The sequence below is a fragment of the Polypterus senegalus genome, chromosome 6, assembly GCF_016835505.1.
Source record: "Polypterus senegalus isolate Bchr_013 chromosome 6, ASM1683550v1, whole genome shotgun sequence".
Taxonomy (NCBI): domain Eukaryota; kingdom Metazoa; phylum Chordata; class Cladistia; order Polypteriformes; family Polypteridae; genus Polypterus; species Polypterus senegalus.
The window spans coordinates 119,652,564-119,679,426 of NC_053159.1; the positions used below are offsets into that span (position 1 = coordinate 119,652,564).

The following is a 26,863-nucleotide window of genomic DNA, read 5'->3' on the forward strand; positions in this document are numbered from 1 at the left end:
TGTGCCCCTTTTTTTTTTTTTGTCTGTCCCCTAATAGCTTTCTATACATTAAAATGGTGGGCTTCAACCCCCTTTTTTATGGCTTTTTTTGATATTTTTGACAATTTTTTTTATTTCAGGCACTGTGCATTTTTGGAACTTGAGCTTTGGTTTTTCTGTCACTGACCAATTTCCCTTTTTATTGATTATCCCCTTTTTAAAACCAAAAATTCCTTTTTCTTTTCACTTTGGGGGTATAAAAAGGAAAATTTTTTTTTCCCCCTGTTTTTCCCTTGACTTTTCACATGAGGCTAAAGCAATATTTTAAAATTGATTTGCATATTAAAAGGTAATTTGAGAGGAGTTGGGGGGGGAAGGGAAAGGTTGCTTTGCATTATTTTTCATAAACCGGGATTTATTTAGTGGAAAAGGGTTTTAAAGCGCGGTTTATGCATCTTTTTTTTTGTATCCACATTCTTTGCGTGCTTTTTCCCGTTATAGTGTGAGTTCTCGGGAGGCTTATACAGGCCCCCAGGTCTCGGTGGTGCCAAACCCCCAAAACCAATAGGGAAAAAATGAGCCCCACCCTTAAGGGCCCCCAAAAACAGAGAATTTTTTTCGTTTGTTAAGTGCCAAGAGGATTGCTGTGAATCATACTTTGGGGAAACCCAAAAAAACCACGGGGTGAAGAGATGGCACAACACAGGGAGCTGCCTCGCCAGGCCAGGGTTCCGCAATCTTTTTTACCCCTTTTCGGGACAGTGGTCACTTTTCGGGGGGAGGGGAAAAAGTACATCCGGGAAAGGGGGAAGGAACTCTGGTTGGAGGGGAGTTAAAGAAAACCATTTATGTAAAAGGGGGAAAACGCCCCATCTCAAAACCCAAAAAGGGGGGGGCCAAAAGGGCATTTTTCACCATCCCAATGCAGGATTGCAGCCTTTCCCCAATCCGGAAACCCCACCCATTCCAAACCAACGCCCGGCCCAGATTAAGGGGCTTACCAAATAAGAGTTGGAAAACCGCAGTTCAACTGAGGTTTAAATTTATTTGGGATGAGTGATAAAACGTTGGGGGAAAAAAAAAAATTTATGTCCAAAAGGGAACGGGAATCAATTTTCTAAAAATTAGTCATATGAAAAATGTCACGAGTTGGGTGATTTGAAACCCTTCCCCTTTTTCCATCCAGACAGCGGGGAAAAAAAAGAAAAAATATAAAAATAATCATTCATAAATACTGAAAAAGGCAAAAATTTTAAGAATTTTAAAATTGGGAAAAAAGAATTAAATACCTCCCAATTTTGAACTACTCCCATAACAGTCTTAACCATTATGTTTTAAATTTTAAATTTAAACCTCCCACATTTTTTTTCCTTTTTGTTAATATCTCCTCCCCACATTCCAGTTCTTTTTTTCAGGAAAATAAATCTTCTGTAATGAAGCCCCCAAAGGTAAAGAACCCCAGTTGTTCAGTCCTCTCACCATATTTTTAAAAACCCTAGAGGGGAATTCCCCCGGTTCCCAAAGGGAGAAGTAGTGTGTTAAAAAGTTATGAAAAAAAAAAGCAAACTTTTTAAAAAATAAGTAAGAGGGATTTTAATGAAATTGTTTTTTCATTGATATAAAAGTTTTTTTTCCCAAAAATCTATCTATTTATATATATATATATTTTGTCTTTGTATGTTTGTCACATAAAAATTTTTTGGATCATCAAAAACTTTTTAAAATTAGTCAAAAAAACAAAGTAAACACAAAATGAGTTTTAAATGAGGGTTTTTTATTTTTTTGGGGAAAAAACCAAACCTACAGGGCCCTTGGAAAAAGAATTTTCCCCCCCTTTTTAAAAAAATAACCTAACTGGGGGTCACACCGGTTTAAAATTTCCCAAAAAGTATCCACCCCGGCCGGTTCTGCCACCCCGGCAATAAAGAAATCACTTAAATGGGAGCCCTGACACAGAATAAACCCCCCAAAAAAAGCTAGACATCATCCCAAAGAAAAAAATTTGGGAAAACGAAGGGAAAAAAGAAGTAATTGAGACCCTATCAGTCGGGTTTGGGAAAAAAGCCTTTTCCCCAAAAAAGCTTTGGGACTCAGCAACCCACAGTGGGGAGCCATTATCCACAAAGGGAAAAAACATTAAAAGTGGGGGAACCCCTTCCAGGGAGGGCCGGGCCCCAAAAATTCAGAAGAGCGCAAAATGACTCACCCGGGGAGAGGTCACAAAGCCCCCAGGACAACGCCTAAAAAACCCTGCAGGCCTCACTTGCCTAAATTTAAAGGGGTCAGTGTTCACGACTCCACCATAAAAAAGGAAGACTGTAAAAACGGCCTGCAGGATTTCCCCCAAGGAAACAAACCACTTTTAAAAGCAAAAGAAGATTAGGGCTCGTCTAAATTTTTGCAAAGAAACATCTAATGATTGCCGATTTTTGGGGAAAATACCGTGGACTGATGAGAAAAAAAGTTGAACTTTTTGGAAGGCAAATGTCCGTTGCATCTGGCGAAAAAGGAACACAGCATTTCAAAAAAAGAACTTTCATCCCAAACAGTAAAATATGGTGGTGGTAGTGGATGGCCCTGGGGTTGTTTTGTTGGCCTGAAGGTTTGTTTTGTGATGGGAGGGAACCATGAATTCTACTGTTTTCCCAAAAACCTTGAAGGAGAATGTCCAGCCATCTGTTAAATAACTCAAGCAAAGGGATCGGGGTGCTGCAACATATATAAAAGGCAAAAAAATCCCCCTGCAAAGGCGGAGAAGTAAAAAAAAAGGGAAAAATTTTAAAAAAAGGGAACTTTAATTGAAGTGAAAATTTTTTTGGTAAAGTTCATGAGTTTTGGGCTTATATATATATATAAAAATATATATATATATAAAAATATAAAATCTATACACATATATACACCATTAAGTGGAACCGGGGGTTTCCCAAAAAACCAAATTGCCCAGAACTTTGGTCGAAACCCCCGGGAATTGGGTTGGCCCCAACTTTTTCCCCCATGGGTTTTGTTGTAAATACAATTAACCCGGGTTCCAGCCCCTTTAAAACTTTTATGTAAAAATATGTACAGATTAAGCACAAATATAATTAATTAAAAATTTTTAGAATCCACAGTTTAAAACAAAAAAACTTGAATAACACTAAAAAACACCCAGGCCCCCCTGGATCACCCTTTGGGGGCTGGTTTAAACCAAAGCTTTCTCTGTGTGGGCCCCAAAAAAGCAAAACACACACACACCCCTAAGGGTCCCCCCCAACCCCTTTCCCCCCTTCAGCTCCCCGGCTCTCAATCTTTTAAAGCATTTTTTCGGGGCGTTTTTTTTAAATTTTTTTAAACCCCGCAAAAAAAAAATTCCCCAAACCCTTTCCAAAACCAACTCACAAAAAAAAACAAGGAGATTGCAGGAGATCACCCCTTTAAACCCAAACCTGATCGTTTTGGGTAAACAATTTTTTTAAAATGATTTTTAAACAAAAAAAAAAAAAATGAAGGTTTGAAAAAACCAACTCAAAGCAAAAAAGGGAAAGGGCGGAGGATCACGTTTAAATTAAACCCTAAAGCCTGATCCAAACAATTTTTTTAAAAAGTTTTAAGACAGCAAAAAAAAACATCCAAAAACCAACTTCATTTAAAAACCAACTCACAAGAAACCAAAAAGTAACTTTGGGCAAAAATCAAAACAATGAAGCCCCAAAAAGAAAACAATTTTAATGATTTTTTAAGCAAAAGGGAAAAAAAGGAACTTTTAAAAAAAGGGGAAAAAAACGCCCTAATCCCCTTATGAAAAACTCCATTTTAAAACCCCATGAGTTTTAAAAAGGGGAAAAAAGGGAAACTTTTTAAAAAGGAAAAATAAATTGCAAAAAAATCGTTATAACTAAAAATTACTTTTGAAAAATCCGAATACAAAAACCCCCAAAAAAAAAACAAACCCTTTGTTTTGAAACAAAATTCGGGCATAAGTGTTTTCCTTAAAGGTGTTTTCTCTTGTGTTTTGGGTTTCTGGTGTTTTTTAGCTGTTTAGCTGGTGGGAGTGAAACCCCTATGCCCTTTTAAAAAAGGCGTTTTTGGGTGACCCTCCCCTTTTTCGGTCTGGCTTTGTTTACTTTTATTGGAAAGCACGGGGGTTCTCCGATTGGTAAAGAGTAAACTGGAAAACTTTTTTTCCCCCTTTTTGAAATTTTCCTTTTTTTGATTTCAAATTTTCTTCAAAACTTTCTTCGACAACCCCTCCACTTTGAAGCCGGGGTTAATTTTGCAAAAGCACAAAAAAATACTGTAGAGCACAAAGAGAGTCCCGCCCCTTGAAAACAATGAACAAGGTGGTTTGTTTTAAATAAAAAAACATGGCCCCCTTTTTCTCTCTCAGGGTTCCGTGGGGGGGGGGGAGGGTTTTCGCTTGCACTACACCCCTGCAGATAGGCAGGCAAACACGTGCAGCAATCCTTCCTCCCCTTCCCAGCAGGCACGTGCTAGCTCGCCCTTTCTCTCTCTCTCTCTCTCAACTGAGGACGCAAGGGAAACTGGCTTGTACAGCAAACACATGCAGCAATCTCCTCCTCCACCTCCCTAGCAGGCAGTGCTCACTTTCAGCCTCTCTCTCTCTCTTTCTCTCTCTCTCAGCTCAGCTTGCAGGCAGGCAAGGGAACCTTCATACCGAGTGTGTGGTTGTGAACCGAGGCAAAAGTTTCGATCTTTTGGTCGTGAACTGAGGTTCCACTATATATATATATATATATATATATATATATATTGTCCGCATACTTAGTAGTAGGCAGCGGATTGATTCGACAGCACCTGGGAAACCACTGCGCCGCCAGGGAATGGTGGGGTATTAACTTTCTCCCTCTGCTTCCTCATAGAAAAAGACCTCCTGCACCATAGGCCTGGATTGACCGCAGTCGCGATACTTCCGCCCTTCCTCCGCCATCTTGCCCTGGCGTCATCCTTCCCATCCTCCCTTGCGGTCCTTCCCGACATTCCTCCACTTCCGGCTCCTCCCCAATAAAATGGCGCGGCGCCAGGAGTCGTGTGTCGCGATATGAACTGTTTGTTTATAATTTTGACCTGTTTTTTTGTCTGTACAATATCACGGGGCGGAAAACCCCAACCCTTGCTACTGTCTCTCTCGGTCCTTTACAAGTGGCGTAGCGGCAGGATAGAGATCCCGGAATGCGGAGGGACAGGACCTGAACACCGTGCTGCAGGGAATGAGCAGCCCAGCTCCAGGCCTGCAGCAAGCGCAAGCCGCTACCACCCGGGAGCTGGAGGCCCGCGAGGCCAGGTTAGTGGAAGCGGCGAGACGAGACCAGGCCCAGGCAGCCGCCTCATCCTATAGTACCGATGGGCCCGCCGGAGTCGATGCCTACCTGGGCATGTTTGAGAGGGCGGCCACCGGAGCGAGTGGCAGCGGTCAGTGGCGTCCATCTTGGCGCCATACCTGAAAGGACCAGCGCTGCGGGCCTATGATGACCTCCCTGAGGAGGAGGCGCTAATTACGACCTCCTCAAGCCCGAAATATGGCCCTTCGGCATTAGCCGGGCCAGCAGGCGGCGAATGGCGGAACTGGGTCTTTGACCCGAAAAGCCGCTTCGCGCCCAGGCGTTGAGTTCTGGGGCAAGATGGGCGCTGGCTACGGCCAGAGAGCCCGGCAGGCGGAAGTGGTCGGCGGGTGGCCTGTGAAGGCCTGGTCAATCGATGCCCAGTTCCCTCGCCCAGCAGGTCGGGGACCGCCTATCAGAACATGTGCGGGCCTCCTCGGCGTCCTGGAGCGTCAGTTGGCGGTCCTCCGACTTGGGGGTCAGAAAAGCCTGCTGCGGGAACCCGGCAGGGGCAGGCGGACACCCGAGCCCCTCGGCCAGCGCTGCAGAAGCGCCAGCCAGAGAAACCAGAGAGGCGGGTCCGCCGCTGTTTCAAGTGTGGCGAGACCCGGCCACCTGCCAAACTGCCCCCATCACATGCGCCCGGAGCCTATGGACTGCAGCTGGACATCGCGGAGAGGTATTGTACCCGCCGCATCCCTTGGCGAGTCGAATCTGAGTGGTGTTGCTAAATGGAGCGCGCCGTGGTGGCTTTGTTTGATTCCGGCAGCAACATTACCATTGTTTCTCGCCGTTTAGTCTTACGCAACAGTGGTTAAAGCAGCATTTGTTGGTTACCTGTGTGACATGGGGGACTAGGTCATATCGTTCAGCTCACTGCTATGTTACCTGGAAGGGGAACCAATCAAATGGCGGTGGCTGTGTTACCTGACCCCCCTTCCCAGTGATTCTGGGACAAGACTGGTCTAAAAATCAGCGGTAAGCCATTCGCGCTCGGGGCCTCGTTGGATCTTGTCGAGGGGAAAAGGCACCCCTCCGCGGCCTCCACGCCCGTGCACAAGGGCAGGCCCTATAGCGCTGGTGTCTCGGGGACCTTTCGTGGCTCACGGACCTTGACCGGAAGATTCCGCGGAGAAGGGACTAGCCAGGGAACTCTTCCCGGGCCCAGGCCCCAAGACCCTCTCGGCCTGGGCCATCACCATCAATTCGGTCCACGCCGGCCTCCTTTAAGAGGAGCAGTGGAATGATGACTCCCTGCGCTTTGCCGGAATGCGATTGTTCTGCCTAACAGCTCGACAGCGGGCGGATCCACACAGCGGGAACCCTTCTTTGTCCTTGAATGATCTGTTGTACCGGTGGCTACCCATGAGGGAGTCGAAGTTGTTGCTAATTCAGCGTACCTTCCGGCGGGAGATATGCGAGTTGGCACATGCTCACCTCCTAAGGCCCACCTCGGGGCGAAAAACACTGGAAGGATTAAGCTCGCTTTTACTGGCCTGGGATCAATGAGGAGGTCCGGGGTTCTGTCAATCCTGTCGGAGTGCCAGACCAGCCAGATTCCTAGGAGGGACCGTGCTCCTCTAGTCCCTATTCCCCTGTGGACATCCCCTTTGAAAGGATAGGGGTCGATTTGGTGGGACCCTGGAGCCCTCAACCCGTGGCCACAAGTATATCCTAGTCATGGTGGACTATGCCACCCGGTACCCAGAAGCGGTTCCCCTGCGCTCGCTAATACTAAAAGCATCGCACGGGAACTGGTTAACTTTGTTTTCACGCGTGGGCATACCCAAGGAGGTCCTCACGGACCAGAATGCGCCCTTCACTTGCCGGATACGTTCAAGGAGGTAGCCAAATTACTGCAGATAAAGCACCTGAAAGCGTCAGTCTATCACCCGCAAACTGGCGGGTTGGTGAGCGATTTAATCAGGCGCTTAAGCAGATGCTCCGCCAAGGTAGTCAGCGGGCGGCAGGAACTGGGACCAGCTCCTCCCTCGTGCTTTTGCCTACGGGAGGTACCCCAGGCCTCTACGGGCTTCTCCCCTTTTGAATTACTATACGGGCAACAACCCGGGGAATCCTCGACATCCTAAAGAAGGCTGGGAGGCGAGGCTCTTCCCTCCTCTAATATTTTAGATGCGTGGCGCAGCTGCGACCGACTCACAAAGATCAGGCCCCTCCTAAAGAACCGCGTGACTCGTGCGCAAAGCAGCGCAGGCCGGTGTTACAACCGCAACTCCGTCCTCAGGGAGTTCGCCCGGGGACGAGTTATGGTGCTCGTCCCGACCTCCCACTTTCGAAGCTGCTCGCTCACTGGCAAGGGCCTTACGAGGTTAAGGAGAGAAAGGACTGCGACTATTTGGTGAACAGCCCAATGCGTCGACCGGTGAGAGGATCTATCATGTCAACCTGTTAAAGCCCTGGAGATAGAGAGCTCCCAGCTCCGTAGGTCACTCTCCCTTTTCACAAGCACAACTGCCCTTAACCTCGTGAAGAGCTGACCCCCAAGCAGCGGCAGGAGTTAGCCCAAACACTCCGAGCCATCCCGAGGTGGTGGCGAGTCACCCGGCGGACGGCGCTGATTGAGCCGCGATATAGTCACGCGGCCGGGGTAATCGTCCGGGAGAGGCCCTACCGACTCCGGAGGCAAAGCGCAGAGGTCGAACTGGAGGTGAAGCATATGTTGGACATGGACATAATTGAAGAGAGCCATAGTCCCTGGTCCAGCCCTATTGTCCTCGTCTCCAAGCCAGGCGGCTCCTGGAGGTTCTGTAATGACTTTAGGCGTCTGAATCAGATCTCCAAGTTCGATGCCTACCCCATGCCCGCATTGTGACCTCCTTGGCGGCTGGAGTGCGGCTCGATATCTGACTACCCTTGACATGACAAAGGGTATTGGCAAATTCCTTTAGCGGCATCGCAAAGGAGAAAGCGGCCTTTAGCACCCCTAGCGGGCACTGGCAGTACAAGGTCCTCCCATTTGGGCTGCAGGGGCTCCGGCGACCTTCAGCGTCTGGTAGATAGAGTGCTGAAGCCCCACCAGTCCTATAGCGCCGCCTACCTGGATGGCGTTGTCATCTATTCCGGCACCTGGGAGGAGCATCTACTGCAGGTGCAGCTGTCCTCCGAACACTGGCTAAAGCCGGCCTCCGCATAAACCCCGGAAGTGTTTTTGGATTAAAGGAGGCCAAATATTTAGGCTACCTCGTGGGACAAGGACAGGTGCGGCCACAGAGCTCAAAGTTAAAGACATCTTAGAATGGCCCGTCCGAGTACCAAGAAACAGGTGCAGGCTTTCTTGGGGCTTGCGAGTTACTACCGCCGGTTTGTTCCCGTTTCTCGAAGAGCAGCACCCTTGACTGACCTGACAAAAGAGCTCCCTATACGTGGTGTGGACCGACAAAGCAGAACAGCGTTCAGTGACCTAAAGAAGGCCCTAGCGTCGGCACCTGTGTTACGGACGCCCGATTTTGGGCTCCGTTTATTCTCCAGACCGGCGCGGACACAGGCCTGGGTGCCGTGCTGAGCCAAAGCGTCGATGGTGTCGAGCACCCTGTGATGTACCTTAGCGGAAACTGATGGACGGGGAGACCGGTGCGCGGCAGTGGAGAGGGAGGCCTTGGCCATTAAGTGGGCAGTGACCCACCTCGGTACTACCTGCTGGGTGCGAGTTCGCTCTGGTGACTGATCCGCTGCACTTCAGTGGATGTCCCTACACAAAGAGTGAATCCAGCTGGTCACCAGGTGGTTCCTGGACTTACAGCCGTATAAGTTCACTGTCACTTATCGGCGGGGCACCCTTCAGGCCAATGCCGATGCCCTCTCTCGTATTCCGCGACCTCTCGGTTAGGTCCGCCCGACCTGGCGGTCCTGGGCTAAGGGGGATGGTGTCGCGCCTTGAGTAGGAGGCAGCGGATTGATTCGACAGCACCTGGGAAACCACTCGCCGCCAGGGAATGGTGGGGTATTAACTTTCTCCCTCTGCTTCCTCATAGGAAAAAGACCTTCCTGCACCATAGGCATGGATTGACCGCAGTCGATACTTCCGCCCTTCCTCCGCCATCTTGCCCTGGCGTCATCCTTCCCATCCTCCCTTGCGGTCCTTCCCGACATTCCTCCACTTCCGGCTCCTCCCCAATAAAATGGCCGGCGCCAGGAGTGTGCGTCGCATATGAACTGTTTGTTTATGATTTTGACCTGTTTTTTTGTCTGTACAATATCACGGGGCGGAAAACCCCAACCCTTGCTACTGTCTCTCTCGGTCCTTTACAATATATATATATATATATATATATATATATACAATATATATATATATATATATATATATATATATATATATATATATATATATATATATATATATATATATATATATATATATATATATATATATATATATATATACACACATATATATATATATATATATACACATATATATATATACACATATATATCTACATATATATATATATTAGGGGTGGGACTCGATTAAAAAAATTAATCCAATTAATTAGAGGCTGTGTAAGAATTAATCTTGATTAAATGTATGTCGCACTAAATTTGCCCCAAATCGCAAATGTTTTTTTTTAATTTAAAAGGGTTTTAGTGGGCACAGAATCAAATAATAGACATGGACATGAATATTGTAAACTGAAGCTGTTTTAATTTCTGAAAAAAAAGCTTTTAAACTGCATTTGAATTCAAAACAGAAACAAAAATATCATCCCTGGTTAAAATTGGGCAGACTTAAAAATAAAGTGGTAGTTTAAGTACTTTAAGTACATTTTCAGAATAGTATTGTCTTTAAATAATAATAACCAAAATTTCAACATAAAGTGCAGTTTTCTTCTTAAAAAAATAAGTCAGAAACATAAAAGGTAATTTGACCAGCTTACTCTTTAAACTCTGAGTAACATTAGCCAAAATTATTTTGTACATTAGGCTAAAACAGTGTGATCATTGAACATTTTGTAATTAGATGTAATTAGAATTACTAACGGTCACGCGAAGTCCAATGATCCCCAGTAAGAGCCACAAAGTCCGCTTTCTGTAATGCATCTAATTTTGCTTGCTTTTCAGTGTGCACAAAACCATGCTTTTATCAAGGCTTGGGTAGTCGAAATGATCAGTCGTAGGAGCAGCGCTTTATTCCGACTCTAACATTTTTGTAGCTGTGATGTGTGCATCAGTGTAATGGATGTACCAGGAAATCATGCATTGACAAAAGTTCCCGCTGCTTGGAATTGAAAGTGTGATTAAATGCGTTATTTTTTAACGCGTTATGGAGTACATGCATCGAAGCTTCTCAGCTGTGCTTGTGCTAAGAAAGGAAATATTTTAAAAATAGCGTAACATGATTCTCGTTAACGAATATTTTTCATACGTCCCAAACCAATGAGATCGAAGGTAAAATGAATCGGTAGCGCACATACTCAGTGCATCCCCTCTCGGGAATCGAACCTCGAATGTCGGCGTTAGAGGCGAAGACTCTACAATTGCGCCACAGCATGTGGCTTGTCTATGCGAGAGTATGTACTGTAGATCGGGGTATATATATACATTTATATATATACCCGCGTATCGCAGTGGAGAAGTAGAAGTTATGAAAAAGAAAAGGGAACATTTTAAAAATAACGTAACATGATTGTCAATATACAGTAATTGTTTTGTGAGTGTTATTGAATGTTGCTGTCATCAAGGATTTAATTATCATTATTTCTTTCAATCAGGTTCGTATTTGTAGGATGTGTTGTGTTCAAGTTACATTCCGTGTTTGTCAATCGTTGTAAAGATGACAGGTTTCATTCATCGATTAGTTTCTTACTGCATCAATAAACAGCTTGTCTTCCTCTTTATCTGAGATGTGACACACTGCATGCACGGGTTTTTTTACAGTCTTCCTTTAGCGGGACATTGACTTTTCCACCGTGTGCTTTGTTTCCACAGTAGCTGCATTTATGAATATGCTTGTATGTATCAGGCGCTTCATATTTTTGCTGCCTTTTCAATTGTGTAATTCGGTTTTTGTTCAGTGCTCTTTGGAACTGTTGCTTTTTATCTGTGCACTGTGTCAGTTCACGTGAGCACTTCGGTGTACATGCATGAAGTTCCCAGTTGTGCTGGTGCCATCTCGTGCTATGTCCATGGCTGTATTTAATGTTACCTTAGTCCTGGCACTTAAAACTTTCTCTCGCAGTTTAAGCTGAGTTTGTGCCAAACACCACGCTGACCATCTCATCTTCCTCTGCATAAGCACAGTCCTTAACCCGTGAATATTTAGTGGCAGTTTGCTATTGGATTGCCGCTGACGGACTGCCTTATATGGCAGGCACTAAATTACAAACGCCAGCGCAGCCTGTCTATGAACTTAATTTAAAGTGTAGGTTTAGATCATGCTTTGTTTCAGTAGCAGAACTCATCAATATGGTTGTATATGTCACTTTCGCCGCTTCTTATTGTTTCTGCCTTCTCAATTATATAATGCATGTTTTCTTCAGCGCTTTTGGAGGTCTTCCTGATTTTCTATGCTGCTTGATTACGTGTGAGGCATGATGATGTCACGAAACTCTGCCCACGGCGTTCAAGCTCATCTCCATTACAGTAAATGGAGAAAAACAGCTTCCAGTTATGACCATTACGCGTAGAATTTCGAAATGAAACCTGCCCAACTTTTGTAAGGAAGCTGTAAGGAATGAACCTGCCAAATTTCAGCCTTCCACCCACACGGGAAGTTGGAGAATTAGTGATGAGTGAGTGAGTGAGTGAGTGAATGAATGAATGAATGAGTGAATGAATGAGTGAGTGAGTGAGGGCTTTGCCTTTTATTAGTATAGATGTATCAGACGCTTCATATTTTTTGCTGCCTTCTCAATTGTGTAATTCGGTTTTTGTTCAGCACTCTTTGGAACTGTTGGTTTTTGTCAGTGCACTGCGTCAGTTCATGTGAGCCGCTTGGTGTTCTTGCATCGAAGGTTCCTAGCTGTGCTGGTGCCATCTCGTGTAATGTCAGCTAAGACCCGGCACTTAAAAGTTTCTCTCGCAGTTTCAATGAGTTTGTGCCAAACACCACCCTGACCATCTCATCTTCCTCTGCATAAGCACAGTCCTTCACCCGTGAATATTTACCGGCAGTGTTTGTATTGGATTGCCGCTGATGGACCCCTTATATGGGCAGGCACTAAATTACAAACGCTAGTGGCAGCCTGTCTATGAACTTAATTTAATATAAACTTACGGTTCACGCCGTGCTTTGTTTCCGCAGTAGCTGTACTTATGAATATGCTTGTATGCATCATTTGCTTCATAATGTTTTTCTGCCTTCTCAATTGTGAAATGGCGTTTTGTGCTTATCGCTGTTTGGAGGTCTTCCTTGTTCTCTATGTACTTACGTAGGAGGCGTGATGATGTCACATGAAACTCCGCCCCCATGCCATCTCAACTCAACTCCATTACATTATATGGAGAAAATAGCTTCCAGTTATGACCCTTAAGCGTAGAATTTCGAAATGAAACCTGCCCAACTTTTGTAAGTAAGCTGTTAGGAATAAGCCTGCCAAATTTCAGCCTTCTACCTACACGGGAAGTTGGAGAATTAGTGATGAGTCAGTGAGTGAGTGAGTGAGGGCTTTGCCTTTTATTAGTATAGATATAGGCCCTTTCTCATATTTTTTACTTATAATCATTGCTTTTATTGTCTTGATGTTTATTATTAAACCATTCACTTAAGATGACTCATCCAACCGTTCATGATTTTCTATATGGGGCTCTTAGCTGCTTGCTAACATTATCTTGTCATTTGCAAATTAATTTTAGTTTAGTTGTTCACCTATCTTTACTCCTCCTAAGCCTTCTAGTTCTTTTCTTACTAATCATTGTATGTACTGTTGATGTTAAACTGCAGTGGTGACAAGAGGGGGACACCCTTGCCTTGCTCCTTTCCCTGTTTTTCTTCTGGTTCTGATAGGTCTCCTTTTATTCTTATCCTCACTACCTGCTCTAAAAGGTTAAAGGTTTTCAGTCAGCCTTCTGACTGTCACAATCTACTCCAAGTCATTTTAAGGTGCTCATGAGTTTTCTCCAGTTAATGTAGACAAATGTTTTTTTCATAATCCACTAAGCATATATAGACCTCCATTTCATGTTGGAGGCTTCCTGCTGTGATTGCGTGTACAGTGTTGTGTAGAAGAGCTCATCTTAACCTTTTGTCTTCACTCTTCAAGAATGTCTCTGAAACACAAATCTGATGCAAGTGCTGGTGATACAGTAAAGACGAGAAAAAACATCACCATTGAAAATAAAGTAGAAATAATAAAAAGGTCAGAGAGAGGTGAAACTCCATCATTCATTGGCAGAGCACTTGATTACAGTCAGTCAACAATAGCATTTATTAAAATAATGTACCTGTTCCGACTTACATACAAATTCAACTTAAGTACAAAGCTACAGTCCCCATCTCATAACGTAACCCTGGGACTGCCTGTATATGAACCCATATCTTATTCACTATTTGATTGGCAGCATGCACATTGACTACTGGTTATGTTTAATATCTCATCAGCATTCTTTACACACATATTTGGCAGGAAAGAATGTTACATTTATAGCGGCAAGAGAGAGCGCATTTGCTCTGGACCCACCATATGTTCTAAATTTGCCGTTGCAATTTCACAATTTATACTCATTCAATACAAATTAAAGTATGGTACAGTGGTGTACAAAAAAAAAAGGATTTCAATTTTGACCTCAATTGAAATATTTAGTTGTTTTAAAAGATTTTAATCCTTATGCTTTAATTAATTTTAATACAGACTGCTCAACAAAAGGATAACAAGAAAAGCAAACAGGTATTTTATTTAAGGACAAAATTTAGTCTTTAAATATTGGATTTTTATTCTAAATCTGATCACATTTTTTATAACATTGAAAACCGTTTATGGTCTTACCTTTATTTGTAAATGAAGTCCACGCTCCTATTCTTCTCTACGAAAATCTCTGTCACTTTCTTGTAAAAGTCCTCCTTGTTTTCCTTTAGTTTTAAAAGTCTTAATCTTCCATTTTGAAGTTGGAAGAAAAAAACAAAAATAAACGGACCGCTGCACTGCGGTTGACTTTCTGATACAGCAAACTTATTGGTGCGTCTGCGTAGAAGAACAGCAGCAACGAGCACCTGTTGGGTTCACATCCGCCCCCCTATTGTGGCACGGTATTGTCTGCCTTACCTTGTGCCTTTTCACTGCAGTTTTGTGTCCAATCAGCAAGACTAGATATGTCGCACGCATTCATTAAAGACATTATCCAGAAAGTCAGGGTGTATAATACACGTGTCTGGAAGCATTATATTGGCGACACAGAGAGGCAGCAACCGGCACAATTGCATTCATCAACCCAGTGTGTGAGGGATAGCACATTCCGAGCTGAGGCCCCACTCATCGCTACCGCACCTCACGTTTCTCCCTTGTATTTGATCAGGAAATGCGCAAATTCAGTGATTTTTGACGGTAAAAAAGATAAAAATTATTGGAATCATACAGAAAACAAATTTATAGCACAGGCCAGTAGACAAATTTATTTTATGTTGTTTTTTTTTCTTTTCATGCCTCCCCTGATCACATGTCCCTCTACTGAAGTGCAGTCATGGTGCCAGAGAAGTGCTGGACTTCCACTAAGTACTGATCCAGTTGGTCCTGCACTGAAACTCCGAGACTGTTTTCTTCCTCTTGCATGTTACATTTGCTTTTATTATCAGCTGCGCTGTAATGAAAGTATTTCCACACATTACTTTCTACCCACAAACATTTGTTGAAAACTCGCCATCTGCAACCACACACGCTTACTGCTTCAACCCAACGAACCAAATGTGCTCAACAAACAAATAATGGTCCTCTACGGAAGTTGCGCCACGTGGCTATAGTAAGCCCAAGGTACAAGATCACTGCATAGTAAACAGCACAACTTAACTGAACGCTCAGGGCAACTGAACCGGTTTGAATGAAAATGCTATTGCTGTTTTTCATTTTTACTCAGTTTTCGTTCTCATTTTAGTTCATTCACATATCACTAATTTTTATTTTTATTTAGTTTTAGTTTCTCTATTTGCCTTAATTTCAGTTCTCATTCTTGTAAAACGAAAAACAATATTTTTAGTTCTAGTTCTCGTTATGAAAATATCACTGATCTACACCACCATACCTCAAAATACAGTGGGATGTAAAAGTTTGGGCAACCTTGTTAATAGTCATTATTTTCCTGTATAAATCGTTGGTTGTTACGATAAAAAATGTCAGTTAAATATATCATATAGGAGACACACACAGTGATATTTGAGAAGTGAAATCAGGCAGATGCATAAATTTGGGCACCATTGTCATTTTATTGATTCCAAAACTTTTAGAACTAATTATTAGAACTCAAATTGGCTTGGTAAGCTCAGTGACCCCTGACCTACATACACAGGTGAATCCTATAATGAGAAAGAGTATTTAAGGGGGTCAATTGTAAGTTTCCCTCCTCCCTTTAATTTTCTCTGAAGAGTAGCAACATGGGGGTCACAAAACAACTCTCAAATGACCTGAAGACAAAGATTGTTCACCATCATGGTTTAGGGGAAGGATACAGAAAGCTGTCCCAGAGATTTAAGCTGTCTGTTTCCATAGTTAGGAACATATTGAGGAAATGGAAGACCACAGGCTCAGTTCAAGTTAAGGCTCGAAATGGCAGACCAAGAAAGGTTTCGGATAGACAGAAGCCTTGAATGGTGAGAACAGTCAGAGTCAACCCACAGACCAGCACCAAAGACCTACAACATCATCTTGCAGCAGATGGAGTCACTGTGCATCGTTCAACCAATCGGCGCACTTTACACAAGGAGATGCTGTATGCAAGAGTGATGCAGAGGAAGCCTTTTCTCCGCCCACATCACAAACAGAGCCGCTTGAGGTATACTCAAGCACATTTGGACAAGCCAGCATCATTTTGGAATAAGGTGCTGTGGACTGATAAATCTAAAATTGAGTTATTTGGGCATAACAAGGGGCGTTATGCATGGAGGAAAAAAAACACAGCATTCCAAGAAAAACATCTGCTACCTACAGTAAAATATGGTGGTGGTTCCATCATGCCCTGGGTCTGTGTGGCCGGTGCAGGGTCTGGGAATCTTGTCAAAGTTGAGGGACGCATGGATTCCACTCGTATCAGCAGATTCTGGAGACCAATGTCCAGGAATCAGTGATAAAGCTGAAGCTGCGCCGGGGCTGGATCTTTCAACAAGACAACGACCCGAAACACTGCTCAAAATCCACTAAGGCATTCATGCAGAGGAACAAGTACAACGTTCTGGAATGGCCATCTCAGTCCCCAGACCTGAATATAATTGAAAATCTGTGGTGTGAGTTAAAGAGAGCTGTCCATGCTCAGAAGCCATCAAACCTGAATGAACTAGAGATGTTTTGTAAAGAGGAATGGCCCAAAATACCTGCAACCACAATCCAGACTCCTATTGGAACCTACAGGAAGCGTTTAGAGGCTGTAATTTCTGCAAAAGGTGGATCTACTAAATATTGATTTCATTTCTTTTTTGTGGTGCCCAAATTTATGCACCTGCCTGATTTTGTTTGCATATTCCTGATGGTAATGACACGATACATTTTAAAAGTCTAAACCCGCCCTTAGACAGCAGTTCTACAATAAACAGTAATCCCTCCTCGATCGCGGGGGTTGCGTTCCAGACCCCCCCGCAATAGGTGAAAATCCGCGAAGTAGAAACCATATGTTTGTATGGTTATTTTTTATATATTTTAAGCCCTTATAAACTCTCCCACCCTGTTAACATTATTAGAGCCCTCTAGACATGAAATAACACCCTTTAGCCAAACGTTTAAACTGTGCTCCATGACAAGACAGAGATGACAGTTCTTTCTCACAATTAAAAGAATGCAAACATATCTTATTTTCAAAAGAGCGCCGTCAGGAGCAGAGAATGTCAGAGAGAGTGCTTGCTAAGAAAAGCAAACAATCAAAAAATCAATACGTGCTTTTAAGTTTACAGAAGCACCGCTATAAAGCGGCATTTTGTAGAGGAGTGTCCGTGTCGTCTGTGCAAACAGCCCCTCTGCTCACACCCCCTCCGTCAGGCAGAGAGTGAGAAAGATAGAGAGAAGCAAACAAGCACCGCGCAGGAAGCATATCTTATATCATTGAGGAGTTTTAGGTAATATGTAATACATGCTCTGATTGGGTAGCTTCTAAGCCATCCGCCAATAGCGTCCCTTGTATGAAATCAACTGGGCAATCAAACTGAGGAAGCATGTAACCTAAATTAAAAGACCCATTGTCCGCAGAAAGGGGCGAACCAGCAAAAAATCCATGATATATATTTAGATGTGCTTACATTTAAAATCTGCGATAGAGTGAAGCCACGAAAGTCGAAGCGCGATATAGCGAGGGATTACTGTATAAAACCATTTTGCAGTCCCTCCCTTTCAAAGATTCAAGAGGACAGTGGAAAAAGGATCTCTCACTCAGTATCTCAGAAAAGGAGTGGAAATTAGCAATGCAGAATTATCCACTGGAGCTCCATATGTGCAAAGCATACAATTATTCAACTCAAAAATTATATATCGAGAAACAACAACAACATTTATTTATATAGCACATTTTCATACAAACAGTAGCTCAAAGTGCTTTACATATTAAAGAATAGAGAAATGAAAGACACAATTATAAAACAAAATAAATCAACATTAATTAACATCGAATAAGAGTAAGGTTCAATGGCCAGGGGGGACAGAAAAACAAAAACTCCAGGCGGCTGGAGAAAAATAAAATCTGTAGGGATTCCAGACCATGAGACTGCCCAGTCCCCTCTGGGCATTCTACCTAACATAAATGAAAACAGTCCTCTTTGGATTTAGGATTCTCACGGAAGGGCTTGATGATGATGATGGTCACGTAGACTTCTGCCTTTAATCCGTCCATCATTGTTGGAGCATCATGAAGCTTTGAGTAGGTGGTGGTGGCGCAGGCCACCACCACAAAGAAACCGGAAAAAGAAACAGAAAAGAGAGTAGGGGTCAGTACTGATTTTAGAGCCACCATGAATAGTTATTTTGAGGAAATTGAACATTTAGGCCCAGTTTCCCGTTAAGGGCTTAAAATAAACCAGGACTAGGCTAATTCTACTTAAATTAATCCACACTAAACAACTGACTTTCTGAGATGTTGCTTAAGTTTGGATTAACTAGTTCTAGACTACAGAGTCTCAGATTAAGTTAATCAAGGACAAGTGAGATCATCTTTTGGAAACCCAATTAGATTAATGGCATGCACATGTGGCTAAGGAGAGGTTGCTATAAAAACCTGGTATGGAATACTTGTAATTCATTAGTCTTAAGGAGTGTGTGGAACAGGAGTCATTACACTTAACCAAAAAATGGATAAAGACAAAAAACTTCAGTGAATTTGAGAAGACCCTTTTTAAACAAATTGTATCAAACTATCCTGTAATTGAAAACAAACAGCATGATTCAGGTACAGAAAACAAGAAGAAGAAAGCATGGATTTCCATATTGAATGAATTCAACTCAAATGAAAAAGTAACCAAACGGACACTCCAACAAGTTCCGGTATGATTTATTGTTGCCCCATTCTTACAAATCAGTAAATTATAAATGTTTTCATCAATGAAATGTAAAAAGAAAACAATATTATGTAGAACTCCAACTTCAGAGTGTATATTATCTTGTAAAGGTCCTGTGGAAAACATAAAAATAAACCTGAAAAAAACAACTGCTGCTACGCGTCAAGAGCGTTTCAAGACAGGTGGGGGACTTCCAGTTCCACCAAACACAGAGGAGTTGGGGGACTTGTTGGCTGGGATTATTGAAAGTCAGCAACCCCTGGAAGGTATTCTAGATGATGACCATTTGGACAGTTCAGATGAGGAATCTTTCAAAGACTCATTTGATAGGACATGTCTCATTTACAGTAACATGTGTTATCCCATCCAACATACAATAATTAAATGCAAGTCATGTCTTGTAACAAAAATGACGTAATGACCTTTATTGTTGAAGTCAAATGTAATACTAGATTTTTTCTTCCATACAAAGATGACCTGATCTTCACCCAGGACTTGGGGGGCACAGGGAACAGTCAAGAGGCTCAAATGAATCCATCAGCAGCCAGCACCAACATGCAGCAGCATCCAGTCTCCCGCGTAGCATTAGTCAGCATCCAGCAGTCTCTAATCCAGGCAGCAGGTCAAGAGGGAAAAGGATGACCATTCATGAGAAACTTGCCATAGAGTTCCATGAATGTAAATTTAAATATTTAAAAGAAGAACATGAAGTCAAAATGAAAATTCTTCATCTTGAGTTGTCTATGAAAGAGAGAGAGATGAAGCAGCAGCAGTGTCAATTGTCTTTGGAACCAAACCTCAGTTAAATAAAAAAAATTTTCCTGAAATTTTTTACCTGTCTATGCCAATCATTTATGTATCATTCAAGGCACATTTATGAGAAGTGCTGCAAAGCAAAAGCATCTCTGTAAGCAAGTCCATTTCTGTCATTGGCTAGCTCAGGGATGGGGACATGTTGGTCATCATCATCTTCAATATCAGGGTCTGGGCAGCCGCACCGTTTAAGAAAATTATGAAGCACTGCTGTTGCAATAATAACAATGCAGCACCTCCTAAGTTCAAACCGCAGTGTATTTCGGAGACACTGGAAACGATTCTTCCATACACCAAACATGCGCTCTATTAGCCCTCTGGTGAGAATGTGAGCTTGGTTTTAGCGCTGTTTTTCTGGTCTGACTGGATGGGGATAAGGGGTGAACAAGAAGTTTGTCTGCGCATACCCACTGTCACCAAGTAGAATTCCAGAGTGTTGTCTTGCTTCAAACTGAGTATATAAAGAGGAGTTGTGGAAAATCCTTGAGTCATGAGTTGAACCTTTCCGCGTGCAACAATATTGGAGAACTGCATAGTGGGAGTGCACACTCCTTGTACATTTATTGAAAACCAGTTTTACGATTTCTGAATTCCTCAGCATCTGCTGTAGAGGGACACTTGATGGGAATGTGGCAGCCATCGATACAACCAATGACTCCAGGGAAGTTCCCATATTCATAGAAATCTACCTTGCAGGTGGCCTGTTCAGCAGCATTTGGGAACTTGATGAAATCCTTTTTCAGTTCACATATAGCACTGCAGACTTTGTGTACTATTTTGCACACTGTTGATTTACCTACACCACACAAATCCCCAGTTTCCCGATGGTAGGTTCCACAAGGAAGGAGAAATAGGGGTGCCTCTGACTAAGTCACCTGTAAGCTTGGGCTGCAGCAAACCAATTATTTCTGTTGCATTTTCCTTTGACATACGGAAACGGTCAAGAAAATGTAAATCATCAAAATCATTTAGTGGGTTGCTCCTGTCTTTTATCAACCTTCTTTCTGGTCTTGGTGGTGGTCTCTTACTGTCATTGAAATAGTCAAGGTAATCCATTTTTTGCTACTGTGGACGTGAGCCTTGAGGCAAGCAGTTTTTAATCTGAGGTTAAACCTGCTTCTGACCAGGTTTAATTTAAGACTTAATTTAGATCTGGATTAGGTCTAATTCTACTTCTAGAAATCCAATTGTTTAAGTCAAGACTAGTGCAAGTCTGAGACTATTGTAATCCATGTGTGAGAAAGCTACTTCAATAAATCCAGGTTTAAAATGACATTTAGTCTACGACTAGGCTTAATCCCCGTACGGGAAACCGGCCCATAGAGTATCAGGATTAAGTTAAATTAAGATTAAAATGAAGTTATAAAAAGGCCACATCTGTCTCGTTTGTCCAAAATGTTTCCAGGGCAAGATCTAACCTGCGAATGTTGCAATCAACTTCCAGCCTCATTGGGCCACATGTTTTGGGCCTGCGCCAAACTAACATCATTCTGGACCAAAATTTTGAAATGCCTTTCAGAGAGCCTTAGTGTCACAATCCCTCCTAACCCATTAACAGCGGAGTTTGGTGTACTTCCAGATGGGCTTAAAGTGGAGAAAGACAAATAAACTGTAATTGCCTTTACTACCCTATTGGCATGTAGGCTTATCTTGCTCAACTGGAAGACTCCTAACTCTCCTTTTTTAAGTTGGTAGGTATCTGATTTTTTATACTGTTTGAAATTGAGGGGAAAAAAACAAATTCTCAGTTAGAGGATCTGTGCAGAATTTTTTCAAAACGTGGCAGGATCTAATCGATAACATTTTAGATTAAGCTCTTAAAGCACTGAGGAAGTAGATTCTCTTCCCATTCCTTTTTTCTTCTCCATCTATCTTTATTCGCTTATTGATTCATCAATTTACTTATTTTTACTAGCTTTATGTTTTACTCTTTTGGCTCTCTTTTCATTGGGGGTTGATTTGTTTTCAGTCCTATTTTTTGTAAAAATTGGTCAATTTGTATGGAATGTTGTGTGATTACAATAAAATCAATAATATTAAAAAAAAGTGCTATTTTTGCAAGAATATTGGTTTTTAATAGGGAATTTGTACAATATACTATAATGCACATTCTATTCATTTTTTTTCATGGGATAAATAGAAATTGATTCCTGGGATTGTTCTTGTTTAGAGTTGTAGTCTGTAAGTAGTAACATATGCTACTACAGTAACCTTTTCTTTTTAAAGAAAGTTGGCCAGAGAATCTGTATAAGCTCCTCTGAGTTGCGTATACCAAAAATTGTGCATTAGTCACATGAGTGGTACAGTGCTTCATATGTGAACTTAAATGGCTTATGATATATACTAATTCATATGAGATTTTCTGTATTGCAGGTGAAATGGAAAGGAAAGGATCTCTTTGATTTAGTTTGTCGAACCATAGGACTAAGGGAAACCTGGTTCTTTAAACTCCGATATATGGTGAAAGATACTTACTTCTGGCTAAAAATGGACAAACGGGTGAGATGAAAAAGCTCTTTCGATTTGCATATTTTTATCTTCAAAGTGCATATGTTATATGTGTGTGTGTGTGTAAAACATTGGAGTTGTTATTTGTCTATTGTAATGCTATGTTTTGTCGCTAAGTAATAATGAGGTGCAACTGGAGTCGCCTTCAGTGACTGGAATTATTTGCAAGAATACAAATGTTTTCCCAGCAGGTAATTGGGACCCATCTACCATTGGTGTTAGTCAAAAAGTGAGCAAGGTGTCTTGAAATAACAAGTCCAAGATGCAATTGAGAGAGTAAGGTGTAAAAGGAACGCTTAGGGCACATTTATGGCTGGTTATGATACTAAATATTTTAATGTATTCTAAAATGTATTCTGTTACCTGTCTTCAACAGGTAACACAGCTAGTCTTTAAGGAAGCATAAAATGTACAGTATTTTTCAAAATACTTAGATCCTTAAACGTTTTCATATTTTGCTTGTTTACTCATACATTTTGGTATAAATTGTCTTTTTATTGTATGTTAAAGAATTAAAAATGTGTTAATTGTCATCAAATATCAGTAATAGACTGAATTTCCATAACCCTTTCTGGCTAAGGGCTCATTTATACTTCACGCTCAGAACGCGTACGCGTCCGCATCATGGCTGCCACTCGTTCCCAGCGTTCATTTCACGCGTCCTCTGAGCAGGTCCTCAGAAATTAACGCGCAGCGTCGCGAGTTGCAGTACCAGCAAAAGTCGGGGCAGTGTGCTAAAAGTCGGAACGTGACGTCAGAGTCTCTGTTTACTATCTACATGTGACAGCAAGCCTCTATGGAGATCCTTCTGGGATCGATGTGCGCGCTTTGCTGTTTGATGAATGGTTCAAAGTGTTAAAGCAAAATGCCGACATACAGATGCATTCGTGGTGCTTTTATATTCAAGCGTCGCATATTCCCGATCGTAATGACACGATACATTTTAAAAGTCTCACATACCATCTTTTGTGCCGTCTATTTTTTATTTTTTTACTTTACCTGCTGTCAGGTACAAGAAGCTCGTAGCGATGAAAAACTGGGATGACGTTTACGATGGTCTGCTTTAATAATAAAGTAAACTACGAGGTTAAAGTGGACATTTCGAGATTAAAGCGAAATTTCCACTTTAATCACAAATACGTTTTCACCGTGTCTTTTATTTTTCTCAGTGGCTCAAATACAGCGCTATACATTATGTTGCCGATGTGAAGTTGCAAAAAAAAAAAAAAAAAATAGACGGCACTGAAACTTTTAAAATGTATCATGTCATTACGATCGGGAATATGCGACGCTTGAATATAAAAGCACCACGAATGCATTTGTATGTCGGCATTTTGCTTCACCACATCGAAGCATCCATCCCGTAGGATCGGCATAGAGGCTTTCTGTCACATGTAGATAGTTCCCTAATGTAATGACATGATACATTTTAAAAGTCTCACATACCATCTTTTGTGTCGTCTTTTTTAATTTTTTTATTTTTGCAACTTAACAACAGCAACATAATGTATAGCATTATATTTGAACCACTGAGAAAAAAATAGAAGGACACGGTGAAAACGTGTATTTTGTGATTAAAGTGGAAATTTCGGCTTTAATCTCAATTGTCCACTTTAACCTCGTAGTTTACTTTATCATTAAAGCAGACCGTCGTAAACGTCATCCCAGTTTTTAATCGCTACGAGCTTATTGGACCTGACAGCTGCGGCAAGCAGCAAAAGATCACCACACAGAACAAATTAAATGTATGATATTCCAACTCTCTGCACATTTAGAATCTTTAGATTCATACTTGATATCACTTTCATGATGAAATGCATTAAAGTGTGTATGTTACATTTTACATATTTCATTTAAATAATGAATACTGTTAATAATTACACACATGGGGGTGACACGGTGGCAGAGCAATAGCACTGCTGTCTCGCAGGGAGTTACGTTGCTGGTATTTCCTGCTTGTATTCCACACTATGCTCCGGTTTCCTTCCAAAGATAAGCAGATTTGGGGATTTGGTGCCGCTAAAATGACGCTAGTGTATATGTGCTTGTATTCACCTTGCGATGAGCGGAGACCTCGTCCAGGGATTGTTTCTCAGTCGTGCCCAATGCTTGTTGGAATGGACACATCCCTGGATTGATGGATTTAATCAATAAACATCCTTTTCACAGATATTGCGGTAAGGTGTTATCGGAATTTAATAGGTGTTTTAGGCAATTCACAACACAGAGAAGCCAAACATGTTCTCACCGTGATAATACCTCACACTGCCACCTGGTGGACTCCTCCAGATTTATGTAAAGTACGCGCGCAAGTATAAACACTTCAACGCTTGCGTAGCAGGAGCGTCCGCTGCAGCATGCGTCGTGTCGCGTTGCGTGAAGTATAAATGAGCCCTAAGAATGTTGCTTTGGTTGGATGCTTTGCATATCTCAATGCCTCAATCCAAAGTAAAAATCTCACGATTGCCTGTCAATAAATTAATTTACATTGAGCGAGAAACAGAAATATTTACCCTGTTAGTTCTTGGGTATGCTCAGAATAAAAGTACATTTTATTAAGTTTATGTTTCATGATACAATTCTGAAAAAAATGTTCAGTTCTTTAGATAAAAGTTTTCTTTATGTGAATTGATGGCTAATTTAGCCAGGTAACCTATAAAAGGTTCCCTGATGTTGCTCTTGCTGTCCCTCTCTATACGTAACCCCCCCACCCCCCCCATATTAAATTGCCATTGGAAAAAGGTGGGTATTTAATTGTCAAAGCAGACTGAACATCTCGAACACACCTAAAAGGAAAATATCTGTGGTGGATTCATTAGGCTGAATGATTGTTTGTCAAGAGTTGTGTGTTGGAACAGTAGAAAGCACAGTATCAGAAAACGAACAGTCCAGGTTTACTGTATAATGTATATTTAACATAGGTAAGTATTAAAGGTTTTAGTTTCAGGCAGAATGCCAGGATTAAAGACCAAGTGGTAACAGTATTTAGATTTGAGTCAATAATGTGTAGAGGAAAAAAGATGCCAGTTATGTCAGCCTTTTTCTGCTTGTTTTTATGTTTCATTGTTGAGCACATCACTTTTTAGGTGTGGAAAAAATATTTATTGCACAAACATACTAACAATGTACTTCTCCCCCATTTTAGTACTTTTACTGGTTAAGTGCAACTCTCTACAATATTGTCACTTTCCATCAAGGCATAGGGGTCAGCACACAAGTTCTGTAGATATATTATACCAGATTGAAAGCAGATTTTTTTTGAAAATGTTTGCTAGAGGTCACAGTAAGTTGATCTGAAAACAATTGGTAAATTTTTTCAGGCGTACCTGTTCTGTCAAAGTCTGTTAAGTGTAAAATTTTTCATGAAGTCACAAAAAAATTTAAAGTCCAGAGTTAAACTCTACTAAGAAATTGTGACATAACCTGAGGTGAGCGGTCTATGCTCAGACCCTGAAATGTTAACGACTTTAAGCAGTTCTGCTTCATATTCAGTGATATACATAATGCGTTTATTCCTTTGTATTTCTAAAGATCAGGTTTTTCATCTTTCTAACTTCATGTCACCAAAAGGATTTGACAATGAGTATAATTACGTGGCAAAATAACCTTTTCATTAATGTTGGAAGAATTATCAGCACTCAATATTATTAAAATTAATAAATTAATAATAAAAGTATCAATAATTTTACTTACTGACATTTTTGGGAGCAGTTAAATCATCGTTTAAGTACCATGGATTCCCTTTGGGTTAATGTTTCTGGGTTATGGAATGTTTTTTTTCTTTTAAACTGAACTTCACAGCTATGTATACAATTAAATAAAGTTTTGTTTGTTGCTTTATAAAAGTAATTTTTTTGTTATGAATACCTTTTACTAAACCATGTTAATATACTAAAATAAACAAATATATTAAAGTCTTCCCAGGGATGTTATAATAATTGTTAAGAATATTTTAATGTTTCCCTTAACTTTTGGAAATGTTGGCATCTGTTTATTAAAATTAGGGCAATAATTGTAATAACATTTGTAAGGCAGTTTTGTCAACTTCTGAATGTTATTGTGTCTGAAGGTTTTGGACCAAGAGCTGCCGAAAGAAGATCCAATAACTTTTCACTTTTTGGCTAAGTTCTACCCTGAGAAAGTAGAGGAAGAGCTTGTACAGGAGATCACCCAACACCTTTTTTTCTTGCAGGTGTGTATTGTCCAGTTTAGTCTTCAAGATAATATAGGTTACTTGTATTGTAAAGAACTAGATGTTTTATTAACATATAGAAATGTTGAAGGTGTCTGATGTGAAAGTGTTTTGTGAGTTCTAGCATCATTATTTTTAATGGTACATATAGATAGATATCTTTAGTATAGCATTTAGTGTAATCAATTTAGTGGACTTTTGAGACTGTAGGTGTTTCCACACAAAAGGCTTTTTCATGTTTTATGGCTGTTTACAGGTTAAAAAGCAAATACTTGATGAAGAAATTTACTGCTCTCCTGAAGCTTCTGTGCTGTTGGCTTCTTATGCTGTCCAGGCAAAGGTAAGTGTTAAACAAGTTATTTTTTTAATGAAGCACTTTTTTTCAGTTCTTTTTAAATGGCTGCTATTTTTAAC

The 26,863-nt window shown here is 41.5% G+C and overlaps 1 protein-coding gene across 3 annotated transcripts in view; it reads left to right on the forward strand.

The window, feature by feature from the left end:
* nf2b (neurofibromin 2b (merlin)) overlaps positions 1-26,863 on the forward strand; it is an 81,166-nt gene that overhangs the window by 19,605 nt on the left and 34,698 nt on the right. For all 3 annotated transcript variants that reach the window (XM_039756990.1, XM_039756988.1, XM_039756989.1), the window contains exons 3-5: positions 22,123-22,248; positions 26,327-26,449; positions 26,706-26,789. In XM_039756990.1, the coding sequence (XP_039612924.1) occupies positions 22,123-22,248; positions 26,327-26,449; positions 26,706-26,789 (333 nt within the window). The remainder of the gene's footprint in view (positions 1-22,122; positions 22,249-26,326; positions 26,450-26,705; positions 26,790-26,863) is intronic.